Source organism: Cherax quadricarinatus, chromosome 97 (assembly GCF_038502225.1).
Source record: "Cherax quadricarinatus isolate ZL_2023a chromosome 97, ASM3850222v1, whole genome shotgun sequence".
NCBI lineage: Eukaryota > Metazoa > Arthropoda > Malacostraca > Decapoda > Parastacidae > Cherax > Cherax quadricarinatus.
The window spans coordinates 2,867,239-2,882,013 of NC_091388.1; the positions used below are offsets into that span (position 1 = coordinate 2,867,239).

At 45.0% G+C, this 14,775-nt stretch overlaps 1 protein-coding gene across 1 annotated transcript in view; it reads right to left on the minus strand.

Moving 5' to 3' along the window:
• The window catches only part of LOC128704961 (corticotropin-releasing factor-binding protein), a 293,601-nt gene that overhangs the window by 49,733 nt on the left and 229,093 nt on the right, over nt 1-14,775 (minus strand). Inside the window, exons 5-6 of the mRNA XM_070105117.1 lie at nt 6,974-7,152; nt 1,128-1,236 (exon numbers count right to left, since the gene is read on the minus strand). Coding sequence (XP_069961218.1) covers nt 1,128-1,236; nt 6,974-7,152 — 288 coding nt within the window. The remainder of the gene's footprint in view (nt 1-1,127; nt 1,237-6,973; nt 7,153-14,775) is intronic.

Consider the following 14,775-nt stretch of genomic DNA (forward strand, 5'->3'; position numbering starts at 1 on the left):
GTGTCAGAGAGGGAGGTGCATACTCACTACTGTGTCAGAGAGGGAGGTGCATACTCACTACTGTGTCAGAGAGGGAGGTATGTACTCACTACTGTGTCAGAGAGGGAGGTGTGTACTCACTACTGTGTCAGAGAGGGAGGGGCATACTCACTACTGTGTCAGAGAGGGAGTTGTATGCTCACTACTGTGTCAAAGAGGGAGGTGTGTGCACACTGTGTCAGAGAGGGAGGTGTATACTCACTACTGTGTCAGAGAGGGAGGTGTATGCTCACTACTGTGTCAGAGAGGGAGGTGTGTGCACACTGTGTCAGAGAGGGAGGTGTATACTCACTACTGTGTCAGAGAGGGAGGTGTATGCTCACTACTGTGTCAGAGAGGGAGGTGTGTACTCACTACTGTGTCAGAGAGGGAGGTGTGTACTCACTACTGTGTCAGAGTGAGGTGTATACTCACTACTGTGTCAGAGAGGGAGGTGTATACTCACTACTGTGTCAGAGAGGGAGGTGTGTACACACTACTGTGTCAGAGAGAGAGGTGTATACTCACTGTGTCAGAGAGGGAGGTGTGTACACTACTGTGTCAGAGAGGGAGGTGTATACTCACTACTGTGTCAGAGAGGGAGGTGTGTACTCACTATTGTGTCAGAGAGGAAGGTGTGTACTCACTACTCTGTCAGAGAGGGAGGTGTGTACTCACTACTGTCTCAGAGAGGGAGGTGTGTACTCACTACTGTGTCAGAGAGGGAGGTGTGTACACTACTGTGTCAGAGAGGGAGGTGTGTACTCACTACTGTGTCAGAGAGGGAGGTGTGTACTCACTACTGTGTCAGAGAGGGAGGTGTGTATTCATTACTGTGTCAGAGAGAACATAAGAATGTAGGAACACTGCAGAAGGCCTACTGGCCCATACGAGGCAGGTCCTTATCAAATCGACATCTACCTAAAGCTACTCAAGAAATAACTCCCTTACCCCTTGACACCAATCAAGGAAGGTGTGTACTCACTACTGTGTCAGAGAGGGAGGTGTGTACTCACTACTGTGTCGGAGATGGAGGTGTGTACTCACTACTGTGTCGGAGATGGAGGTGTGTACTCACTACTGTGTCAGAAAGGAAGGTGTATACTCACGAGGGTTGGAGTCCAAGCCACACACAGAGTCCTCCACCTCCAGCTTGGTCACGTCAAGTCCCTGACCACCACCCAGCTGCACATAGTCCAGGGAGCCCCGCTTCTCACACTGGAGGAAATTAGGGTAGAACATAAGAACATAAGAAAGGAGGAACACTGCAGCAGGCCTGTTGGCCCATACTAGGCAGATCCTTTACAATTCATCCCACTAACAAAACATTTGCCCTACCCAATTTTCAATGCTACCCAAGAAATAAGCTCTGATTTGCCAGCCCCACTCAAATCCAACCCCTCCCACTCATGATGAGAGTAAGACACATGTGCAACATCTGGGTATCTTTATTGCTTCAGAATCTCCACGACTATGGTGCTGTTCGCACCTACTCCTAGGTTGAGGGACTGATTACCTCATCTTCTGTACATAGTTCTACTGTCTTCAAGTTATGTCCTAGAATTTGTATTGATAAAGCCACTGGATGGCGAAACGTCTACAATAAAGATACCCAGATGTTGCACATGTGTCTTACTCTCATCTTGTCGGTATTATATACCATTTCGTACCCTCCCACTCATGTACTTATCCAAACTATATTTGAAACTACCCAAAGTCCTAGCCTCAATAACCCAACTAGGTAGACTGTTCCACTCATCAACTACCCTATTTCCAAACATACTTTCCTATGTCCTTTCTAAATCTAAACTTATCTAATTTAAATCCATTACTGCGGGTTCTCTCTTGGAGAGACATCCTCAAGACCTTATTAATATCCCCTTTATTAATACCTATCTTCCACTTATACACTTCGATCAGGTCTCCTCTCATTCTTCGTATAACAAGTGAATGTAACTTAAGAGTCTTCAAACTTTCTTCATAAGGAAGATTTCTAATGCTATGTATTAATTTAGTCATCCTACGCTGAATGTTTTCTAACGAATTTATGTCCATTCTGTAATATGGAGACCAGAATTGAGCTGCATAATCTAGGTGAGGCCTTACTAATGATGTATAAAGCTGCAGTATGACCTCTGGACTTCTGTTGCTTACACTTCTTGATATAAATCCCAGTAATCTATTTGCCTTATTACGTACGCTTAGGCATTGCTGTCTTGGTTTAAGGTTGCTGCTCACCATAACCCCCAAGTCCTTTTCGCAGTCTGTATGGCTAAGTTCATCATTATTTAACTTATAAGTGCTAGAGTTATGGACACTCCCGAGCTTCAGAACCTTGCATTTATCTACATTGAACTGCATCTGCCACTTTTCTGACCAAGAATAGAGATTGTCTAAATCCTCCTGAAGTTCCCTAACATCTACGTTTGAATCAATTATCCTACCTATCTTTGTGTCATCAGCGAATTTGCTCATATCACTAGTAATACCCTCATCAAGGTCATTGATATATATTATAAACAACAACGGGCCTAAGACTGATCCCTGTGGAACGCCACTTGTTACAGATCCCCACTCGGATTTAACCCCATTTATGGACACTCTCTGCTTCCTGTCAGTGAGCCATGACTCGATCCACGAGAGCACTTTTTCCCCAATGCCATGAGCTGCCACTTTCTTTAACAGTCTATGGTGCGGAACTCTATCAAATGCCTTACTAAAATCTAAGTAAATAATATCAAATTCTTTTTCGTGGTCAACAGCCTCAAAAGCTTTATTGAAGAAAGTTAATAAATTAGTTAGACAAGACCGGCCTCTTGTGAATCCATGCTGAGTATCATTAATCAAGCTATGCTTATCGAGATGGCTTCTTATAATCTCAGCTATAATTGACTTTAGTAATTTGCCTACAATTGAGGTCAGGCTTATTGGGCGGTAATTTGACGGTAACGACTTGTCCCCTGTTTTAAAAATAGGAATTACATTAGCCATTTTCCACATATCAGACACTACACCTGTTTGAAGAGATAAATTAAAAATATTAGTTAATGGTTCACAGACTTCCATTTTGCATTCCTTTAGAACCCTTGAAAAAACCTCATCAGGACCCGGTGACTTATTTTGCTTCAGTCGGACTATCTGCTTCACAACCATTTCACTAGTGACTGTGATGTTACATAATTTATCTTCTTCTGGCCCACTATAAAAATTAATTACTGGAATATTGTTAGTATCTTCCAGTGTAAAAACCGAGAGAAAATAATTATTAAAAATCGAGCACATTTCATTCTCTTTGTCAGTAAGGTGCCCATAGTTATTTTTAAGGGGACCTATCTTATCTCTAACTTTTGTTCTATATACCTGGAAAAAACTTTTTGGGTTAGTTTTAGAATCCCTAGCAACTTTAATTTCATAGTCCCTTTTAGCTTTTCTTATCCCCTTTTTAATGTCCCTCTTAATGTCAATATACTGATTCATAAGATGACCCTCACCTCTTTTGATACGCCTATAAATTCCTTTCTTATGCCCTAGTAGATATTTCAGCCTATTATTCATCCATTTTGGGTCATTTCTATTTGATCTAATTTCTTTATATGGGATAAACGTTCTTTGAGCAGCATGTATAGTGTTCAGAAAACTGTCATATTGATAGCTCTCTTCGTTACCCCAGTCAACAGATGATAAGTGTTCTCTAAGCCCATCGTAATCTGCTAAGCGATAATCTGGGACTGTTACTGAGTTATCGCTACTATCGTACTTCCATTCAATGCTAAATGTAATTGATTTGTGGTCGCTAGCACCCAGTTCCTCTGAAATTTCTAAATTATTAACAAGGGATTCATTGTTTGCCAGAACTAAGTCAAGCACGTTATTACCCCTTGTATGTTCTGTCACAAACTGCTTCAAAAAACAATCCTGAACTACTTCTAAGAAGTCGTATGATTCTAAATTCCCAGTCAAGAAATTCCAATCAATATGACTAAAGTTGTAATAAAGTTGGTAGAATTGCCGACAATATGAAAAGTAAAAGGACACAAGTGCAACTAATGTGACATTTATTGTGGCAACGTTTCGCTCTCCAGGAGCTTTATCAAGCCATTACAAACAATACATGGACACAGAGGGTATATAAAGCTCAGAGTGAGGTGCAATACTAGTGAGGTACCATTTCGATGTTCACTAGTGGTAGTAGTAGTAGTAGTAGTAGTAGTGACAAAAGTAATACAATATGGTAGAGCAATTAATTCGTACATGAGTAAAAGGATATAAAAGCTATTACTTGGGTAACATAAAAATAGGTTGGACAAATATAGACTGGAAAGAGGCAGCTTGTTTCAGTGTTCACTCTGTAATGTGCCTTGTGTAGTATAACAGGAGAGACTATGTGATGGCAGGGTTTACTGTTTTCAGGAGGATTCTTGCTAAGACTTCGGAGATGGTGAAGCTGCCGTTGTTTTGTTTAATTGTATTCGAAACAGCGATCAGTGCTGATTCGAGGCACTTGCGTCTGCGGTAATTAGTTTCTTTGATCACTAATTGGGCGTCTCTGAATTTCATGAGATGATTGGTGGAATTTCGGTGTTGTACACAGGCGTTGTTTAAGTTGTCGTTCCTACATGCGTAAATGTGTTCATTGAGGCGGGTGTCGAGGTTTCTTGCTGTTTCACCTACGTAGATCTTGTCACAGCCTCCACAGGGTATAGTGTAAACTCCTGCATTGACTGGTTCATGGTGCTTGGGTTTTGTCCAACTTATACATGGAACACCTAGAGTCCGAACACTTCGCCAACATCATCCCTTCAAGCGTCACTTGGTTACGTTATGTGGACGATGTCCTCGTAATAACTCCAAAATGTTTTGATGTACGGGATCTTCAGGCAAGGCTCAACGCAGTTGAACCAGCGATTCAGTTTACACTAGAAGAAGAGTCCAATGACAAGCTACCTTTCCTCGACGTCCTCATTCACAAAGTAGACAACAGCCTAAGATTTCAAGTTTATCGGAAACCCACCAATAAAAATGATCTCACACACTTCTATTCCAGTCAAGATACCAAGACCAAAAGAGGCATCATCATCGGATTTTTCCTAAGAGCATACCGTATTTGTAGTCCTGAGTTTCTTGACGAGGAATGCACTTACATTCACCAAACATTCACTGAGTTACAATTTCCTTCTTTTTTCATCAAAGACTGCAAGAAAAGAGCTCTTCAGATCATCAATTCTCCACGCATCAACACCGCTCCCAACAAAGTTATAATTCTTCCCAACCGCCAGGTTGCACTAAACGTCTCTAAAGTACTTTCACAAGCTAACACCAGAGTCGCCATCGCTTCTACCACTTCAATAAAGGATCTAACCAGGACAAAACCCAAGCACCACGAACCAGTCAATGCAGGAGTTTACACTATACCCTGTGGAGGCTGTGACAAGATCTACGTAGGTGAAACAGCAAGAAACCTCGACACCCGCCTCAATGAACACATTTACGCATGTAGGAACGACAACTTAAACAACGCCTGTGTACAACACCGAAATTCCACCAATCATCTCATGAAATTCAGAGACGCCCAATTAGTGATCAAAGAAACTAATTTCCGCAGACGCAAGTGCCTTGAATCAGCACTGATCGCTGTTTCGAATACAATTAAACAAAACAACGGCAGCTTCACCATCTCTGAAGTCTTAGCAAGAATCCTCCTGAAAACAGTAAACCCTGCCATCACATAGTCTCTCCTGTTATACTACACAAGGCACATTACAGAGTGAACACTGAAACAAGCTGCCTCTTTCCAGTCTATATTTGTCCAACCTATTTTTATGTTACCCAAGTAATAGCTTTCATATCCTTTTACTCATGTACGAATTAATTGCTCCACCATATTGTATTACTTTTGTCACTACCACTACTACTACTACCACTAGTGAACATTGAAATGGTACCTCACTAGTATTGCACCTCACTCTGAGCCTTTATATACCCTCTGTGTCCATGTATTGTTTGTAATGGCTTGATAAAGCTCCTGGAGAGCGAAACGTTGCCACAATAAATGTCACATTAGTTGCACTTGTGTCCTTTTACTTTACATGACTAAAGTTAAAGTCTCCTAGAATTACTACATTATCGTGCCTTGTGGCCCTAACAATTTCCTCCCATAGTAGTCTCCCTTGGTCCCTATCTAAATTTGGGGGACGGTATATCACACCTAAAATCAGTTTTTCATGCCCCTCTGAAAATTCTATCCAAACAGACTCTGTATGTGTTACTTCAGACTTAATATCCGTTTTTATGCAACAGTTCAAGCGATCTCGGACATACAATGCCACCCCACCCCCCTTCCCGACGCTTCTATCTACTTGGAACAATTTAAAACCCTGAATGTGACATTCTGCAGGCATGTCCCGACTTTGTGAATTAAACCACGTCTCAGTAATGGCAAATACATCTATGTTACCTGCACTAGCAACTAGTCTCAACTCGTCCATCTTATTCCTATCACTACGGCTATTAGCATAATAAACATTGAAAGACTCTCCTTGGGTATAATTTAATGAATGGATATAATAGTTCAAACTCCTTGGATCAAGAGATCTCATCTAACATGAAGACTCCTAGTATTATCACTGTTTGCTACCCAATATTTTGAATTTAATAGGCAGATTGAGGTATATACTTAATTTGTAGCCTGTTTTGTATATATGAAATTTCTCTTTCTCTCTCTATCTCTCTCTCTCTCTCTCTCTCTCTCTCTCTCTCTCTCTCTCTCTCTCTCTCTCTCTCTCTCTCTCTCTCTCTCTCTCTCTCTCTCCCCCTCTCCCTCTCCCTCTCCCTCTCCCTTCCTCCCTCCCTCCCTCGAATTAAAACTACAACACCTAGAAGACAGAGGCACTGAAGACTCGGTACGGTGTAAGTTACCAGCTGCCCTATACACCAACAACAAGAGGGATACACTCACCCTGCTCAGGACTCCAGTCTCGATGGCCCTGTTTGGCACGGCACCACCGTTGACCCCCACAGCCAGCTGTATGATGGAAACACTAGCCGGGAAGATGGTAGTTATGGAACAGTTAGTACGGCGTCCGTGGTTCCTCAGTGTGTACACACCCTTCACGTCATCCACCAAGATGTTACATGCTGTGGGAGACATAAACAAGAGACTGATAATCACTGTGGGATGGAAGTCCCAGGGTGCGGTTGGCTGTAGTGAAGGTGGACACTAGAGGTATACAATACCTTGTCAGGTACTGGATGAAGCTCCACTGTGGGTGGAGTGAAACATGATCAAAATCTACACAGAGCGAATCGTTGTCCCAGTTAAAGTTTATCCTGTAACCCGTGTCCTGTCTTCTCGTGATATTAACCTTGCAACACATGTTACAATACCGATACGTTGATTAATAAGGCACCTAGGTGTTGCACATGTGCCTTACTCGTCAATTATTCAGGCCAAGCCCATGATGACACTCTTCAGGTCACTTGTTCTATCTAGGCTGGAATATTGCTGCACACTAACAGCACCTTTCAAGCCAGGTGAAATTGCTGACCTAGAAAATGTACAGAGAACCTTCACGGCGCGCATAACGGAGATAAAACACCTCAATTACTGGGAGCGCTTGAGGTTCCTAAACCTGTATTCCCTGGAACGCAGGCGGGAGAGATACATGATTATATACACCTGGAAAATCCTAGAGGGACTAGTACCGAACTTGCACACGAAAATCACTCACTACGAAAGCAAAAGACTTGGCAGACGATGCAACATCCCCCCAATGAAAAGCAGGGGTGTCACTAGCACGTTAAGAGATCATACAATAAGTGTCAGGGGCCCGAGACTGTTCAACTGCCTCCCAGCATACATAAGGGGGATTACCAACAGACCCCTGGCAGTCTTCAAGCTGGCACTGGACAAGCACCTAAAGTCAGTTCCTGACCAGCCGGGCTGTGGCTCGTACGTTGGTTTGCGTGCAGCCAGCAGCAACAGCCTGGTTGATCAGGCTCTGATCCACCAGGAGGCCTGGTCACAGACCGGGCCGCGGGGGCGTTGACCCCCGGAACTCTCTCCAGGTAAACTCCAGGTAACACCTATACGCCTGCTCCATCTTAATATACAAATTAATCTCCCGTGGAAGACACTAATGTTGGATCCGTCGTGTAAAGAAATCGATCGGTAGGCCTACTGGCCCATGCGAGGCAGGTCCAGCACACACCCACCCACACCCATATGTATTTATCTAACCTATATTTTAAAAGTACACAACGTTTTAACTTCTATGACGGAACTCGGGAGTTTGTTCCACTCATCCACAACTCTATTACCAAACCAGTGCTTTCCTATATCCTTAATGAATCTGAATTTTTTCAACTTGAAACCATTGCTGCGAGTCCTGTCTTGGCTAGATATTTTTAGCACGCTATTTACATCCCCTTTATTTATTCTTGTTTTATCTTAGGGTAGACATGATAACGACATACAAAATACTGCGTGGAATAGACAAGGTGGACAGAGACAGTGTCCATATACTCTGTGATTATACTACCACGCCGGGTTCGTTAAGTGATATATCCACTACTACGCCGGGTTAATTGAGTGTTGTGGTTTGGAAATACAGGTGAGCAAACCCTAGGACGTATTTGTTAGACAATGTTTTGGTTCTGGAACCTTGATCACTTCTAACATGCAGAGGTTCATGTTGAGGTAGGTCTGCCAGGACGGGTCCTGGCCCGGGTCTTCTCTATGTGACCCGACAGTGGCTCCCGAAGGTATCGGAATGTGTACAAGTGGAGTACCATTTATAGCCCTATAGTATGGGCACAGTGACCATTCCTGTCAAGTGAAGTACCGTTTATAGCCCTATGACAGGGGCAGCCCAATGAGGACATTGTCTAGCTGTCCTCATCCTAACATAACTTTCTTCAGGTCACTGTGTCACACCTCACTCTCTGCCTGTATGTTAGAAGTGATCAAGTCCCAGGACCAGCTCACACACTGAGGTCCGGGGTTCGAATCTCCTCCAGTGCGGCTGGGAAACATTAGGGACGTGTTTCCATAAGACACCTGCTGTCCATGTTCACCCATTAGTAAAGTAGGTACCTGTGTGTTAGTGGACTAGTGTGGGTCACATCCTGGGTGTTAGTGGACTGGTGTGGGTCACATCCTGGGTGTTAGTGGACTGGTGTGGGTCACATCCTGGGTGTTAGTGGACTGGTGTGGGTCACATCCTGGGTGTTAGTGGACTGGTGTGGGTCACATCCTGTGTGTTAGTGGACTGGTGTGGGTCACATCCTGGGTGTTAGTGGACTGGTGTGGGTCACATCCTGGGTGTTAGTGGACTGGTGTGAGTCACATCCTGTGTGTTAGTGGACTGGTGTGGGTCACATCCTGGGTGCTAGTGGACTGGTGTGGGTCACATCCTGTGTGTTAGTGGACTGGTGTGGGTCACATCCTGGGTGCTAGTGGACTGGTGTGGGTCACATCCTGGGTGTTAGTGGACTGGTGTGGGTCACATCCTGGGTGTTAGTGGACTGGTGTGGGTGGCATTCTGGGTGTTAGTGGACTGGTGTGGGTCGCATCCTGGGTGTTAGTGGACTGGTGTGGGTCACATCCTGGGTGTTAGTGGACTGGTGTGGGTCACATCCTGGGTGTTAGTGGACTGGTGTGGGTCACATCCTGGGTGTTAGTGGACTGGTGTGGGTCACATCCTGGGTGTTAGTGGACTGGTGTGGGACACATCCTGTGTGTTAGTGGACTGGTGTGGGTCACATCCTGGGTGTTAGTGGACTGGTGTGGGTCACATCCTGGGTGTTAGTGGACTGGTGTGGGTCACATCCTGTGTGTTAGTGAACTGGTGTGGGTCACATCCTGGGTGTTAGTGGACTGGTATGGGTCACATCCTGGGTGTTAGTGGACTGGTGTGGGTCACATCCTGGGTGTTAGTGGACTGGTGTGGGTCACATCCTGGGTGTTAGTGGACTGGTGTGGGTCACATCCTGTGTGTTAGTGGACTGGTGTGGGTCACATCCTGTGTGTTAGTGGACTGGTGTGGGTCACATCCTGTGTGTTAGTGGACTGGTGTGGGTCAGATCCTGGGTGTTAGTGGACTGGTGTGGGTCAGATCCTGGGTGTTAGTGGACTGGTGTGGGTCACATCCTGTGTGTTAGTGGACTGGTGTGGGTCACATCCTGTGTGTTAGTGGACTGGTGTGGGTCACATCCTGGGTGTTAGTGGACTGGTGTGGGTCACATCCTGGGTGTTAGTGGACTGGTGTGGGTCACATCCTGGGTGTTAGTGGACTGGTGTGGGTCACATCCTGGGTGTTAGTGGACTGGTGTGGGTCACATCCTGGGTGTTAGTGGACTGGTGTGGGTCACATCCTGGGTGTTAGTGGACTGGTGTGGGTCACATCCAGGGTGTTAGTGGACTGGTGTGGGTCACATCCTGGGTGTTAGTGGACTGGTGTGGGTCACATCCTGGGTGTTAGTGGACTGGTGTGGGTCACATCCTGGGTGTTAGTGGACTGGTGTGGGTCACATCCTGGGTGTTAGTGGACTGGTGTGGGTCACATCCTGGGTGTTAGTGGACTGGTGTGGGTCACATCCTGGGTGTTAGTGGACTGGTGTGGGTCACATCCTGGGTGTTAGTGGACTGGTGTGGGTCACATCCTGGGTGTTAGTGGACTGGTGTGGGTCACATCCTGGGTGTTAGTGGACTGGTGTGGGTCACATCCTGGGTGTTAGTGGACTGGTGTGGGTCACATCCTGGGTGTTAGTGGACTGGTGTGGGTCACATCCTGGGTGTTAGTGGACTGGTGTGGGTCACATCCTGGGTGTTAGTGGACTGGTGTGGGTCACATCCTGGGTGTTAGTGGACTGGTGTGGGTCACATCCTGGGTGTTAGTGGACTGGTGTGGGTCACATCCTGGGTGTTAGTGGACTGGTGTGGGTCACATCCTGGGTGTTAGTGGACTGGTGTGGGTCACATCCTGGGTGTTAGTGGACTGGTGTGGGTCACATCCTGGGTGTTAGTGGACTGGTGTGGGTCACATCCTGGGTGTTAGTGGACTGGTGTGGGTCACATCCTGGGTGTTAGTGGACTGGTGTGGGTCACATCCTGGGTGTTAGTGGACTGGTGTGGGTCACATCCTGGGTGTTAGTGGACTGGTGTGGGTCACATCCTGGGTGTTAGTGGACTGGTGTGGGTCACATCCTGGGTGTTAGTGGACTGGTGTGGGTCACATCCTGGGTGTTAGTGGACTGGTGTGGGTCACATCCTGGGTGTTAGTGGACTGGTGTGGGTCACATCCTGGGTGTTAGTGGACTGGTGTGGGTCACATCCTGGGTGTTAGTGGACTGGTGTGGGTCACATCCTGGGTGTTAGTGGACTGGTGTGGGTCACATCCTGGGTGTTAGTGGACTGGTGTGGGTCACATCCTGGGTGTTAGTGGACTGGTGTGGGTCACATCCTGGGACAAAACTGACATAATTTACGGGAAATGCTCAACATAACAAGTGACTTTCTATATAGTAGTATGTCATTGGTGTGAGCTATGGTCTGTATAAGTTGTGTCAGGTACTGCTAGTAAATATAGGTATTATTATTATTATTATTATTATACTCTAGAGCAACAATGGTGAATACTGTTGAATTTGATGAGTATATAATTGGATATTAGTATTGAAACAAATATATTTTGGTTGTATATTTAACCCGGTCGTTTTCCATTATATTCTTGCCAGAGACCTTAAGGTGTACTCACCTATTTGTGGTTCCAGGGGTTGAGTCACAGCTTCTGGACCCTCATCTTCGCTGGTCGCTACTAGGTCACTCTCCCTGCTCCGTGAGCTTAATCATACCTCTTCTTAAAGCTGTGTATGGTTCCTGCCTCCACTACATCACTTCCCAGACTATTCCACTGAGAACTTTGTGGCTGAAGAAATACTTCCTAACATCCCTGTGATTCATCTGTGTTTCTCTCCCATGTGTACTCACCTATTTATGGTTGCAAGGGTCGATTCATAGCTCCTGGCCCCACCTCTTCGCTGTGGGCATGTGTAATCACCTACTTGCGGTTGCAAGGGTCGATTTACAGCTCCTGGTCCCGCCTCTTCGCTAGTGCATGTGTGTGTGTAATCACCTATTAGTGGTTGCAAGGGTCGATTCATAGCTCCTGGCCCTCCTCTTCGCTAGTGCATGTGTGTGTAATCACCTATTAGTGGTTGTAAGGGTCGATTCATAGCTCCTGGCCCTCCTCTTCGCTAGTGCATGTGTGTGTAATCACCTGTTAGTGGTTGCAAGGGTCGATTCATAGCTCCTGGTCCCGCCTCTTCGCTAGTGCATGTGTGTAATCACCTATTAGTGGTTGCAAGGGTCGATTCATAGCTCCTGGTCCCTCCTCTTCGCTAGTGCATGTGTGTGTGTGTGTTGCAAGGGTCGATTCATAGCTCCTGGTCCCGCCTCTTCGCTAGTGCATGTGTGTGTGTAATCACCTATTAGTGGTTGCAAGGGTCGATTCATAGCTCCTGGTCCCGCCTCTTCGCTAGTGCATGTGTGTGTGTAATCACCTATTAGTGGTTGCAAGGGTCGATTCATAGCTCCTGGTCCCGCCTCTTCGGTCGATTCATAGCTCCTGGTCCCTCCTCTTCGCTAGTGCATGTGTGTGTGTAATCACCTATTAGTGGTTGCAAGGGTCGATTCATAGCTCCTGGTCCCGCCTCTTCGCTGTGGGTGTGTACACGAACCTTACAATTGGCTTGGCACACTGATACAAGGAATCAACGTGACATAACGGTGAAGGTGTCAGCTCAGGGGATAAAGCCTATTGGAGCAGCACTGTTAGTGTGTTTACCCTCAGCCCTGTTTGTGCTCCGCTAATTGTCGTGTGCCGGAAACCATCGCTGGCGCCTTCCCTGGTCACCTTTTTTTAGAAAATGCTGACATAAACTGCAGAAGATGTCTTGTTATTGTTACTTTTGTTATTTGTTGTTATTGCTGTTGTAGTTGTTATTTCTGTTGTTGTCGATATTGTTAATGCTGCTGTTATTGTTAATGTTCTTGTTATTGCTGGTGTGATAGCTATTGCTGTTGTTATTGCTGGTGTGATAGCTATTGTTCTTGTTATTGCTATTGTTATTGCTGGTGTGATAGCTATTGTTCTTGTTATTGCTGGTGTGATAGCTATTGTTCTTGTTATTGCTATTGTTATTGCTGGTGTGATAGCTATTGTTCTTGTTATTGCTGGTGTGATAGCTATTGTTCTTGTTATTGCTGGTGTGATAGCTATTGTTCTTGTTATTGCTGGTGTGATAGCTATTGTTCTTGTTATTGCTATTGTTATTGCTGGTGTGATAGCTATTGTTCTTGTTATTGCTGGTGTGATAGCTATTGTTCTTGTTATTGCTGGTGTGATAGCTATTGTTCTTGTTATTGCTGGTGTGATAGCTATTGTTCTTGTTATTGCTGGTGTGATAGCTATTGTTCTTGTTATTGCTATTGTTATTGCTGGTGTGATAGCTATTGTTCTTGTTATTGCTGGTGTGATAGCTATTGTTCTTGTTATTGCTGGTGTGATAGCTATTGTTCTTGTTATTGCTGGTGTGATAGCTATTGTTCTTGTTATTGCTATTGTTATTGCTGGTGTGATAGCTATTGTTCTTGTTATTGCTGGTGTGATAGCTATTGTTCTTGTTATTGCTGGTGTGATAGCTATTGTTCTTGTTATTGCTGTTATTGCTGGTGTGATAGCTATTGTTCTTGTTATTGCTGTTATTGCTGGTGTGATAGCTATTGTTCTTGTTATTGCTGTTATTGCTGGTGTGATAGCTATTGTTCTTGTTATTGCTATTGTTATTGCTGGTGTGATAGCTATTGTTCTTGTTATTGCTATTGTTATTGCTGTTGTTGCTGCTGTTTTTATTCCTGTTGTTACTGTTCTTGTTATTGGTGGTATTATTGCTAATATTATTGCTATTGTTATTGCTGTTATTACTATTGTTATTGCTGTTATTACTGGTGTTATTACTATTGTTATTGCCGTTGTTATTGTTATACTCGGAGACACCTGGGGAAACCGAGAGGCAGTCGGACGTGAAAGGATAGCTCTAACGCCCTGGATCAAGAGCACCTCAGCATCAAGGCACCAATAACCCCCTCATTTCAAAATCATTTCCATTTTTTTTGCATTTTAATATATATTTTATTATCACACCGGCCGATTCCCACCAAGGCAGGGTGGCCCGAAAAAGAAAAACTTTCACCATCATTCACTCCATCACTGTCTTGCCAGAAGGGTGCTTTACACTACAGTTTTTAAACTGCAACATTAACACCCCTCCTTCAGAGTGCAGGCACTGTACTTCCCATCTCCAGGACTCAAGTCCGGCCTGCCGGTTTCCCTGAATCCCTTCATAAATGTTACTTTGCTCACACTCCAACAGCACGTCAAGTATTAAAAACCATTTGTCTCCATTCACTCCTATCAAACACGCTCACGCATGCCTGCTGGAAGTCCAAGCCCCTCGCACACAAAACCTCCTTTACCCCCTCCCTCCAACCCTTCCTAGGCCGACCCCTACCCCGCCTTCCTTCCACTACAGACTGATACACTCTTGAAGTCATTCTGTTTCGCTCCATTCTCTCTACATGTCCGAACCACCTCAACAACCCTTCCTCAGCCCTCTGGACAACAGTTTTGGTAATCCCGCACCTCCTCCTAACTTCCAAACTACGAATTCTCTGCATTATATTCACACCACACATTGCCC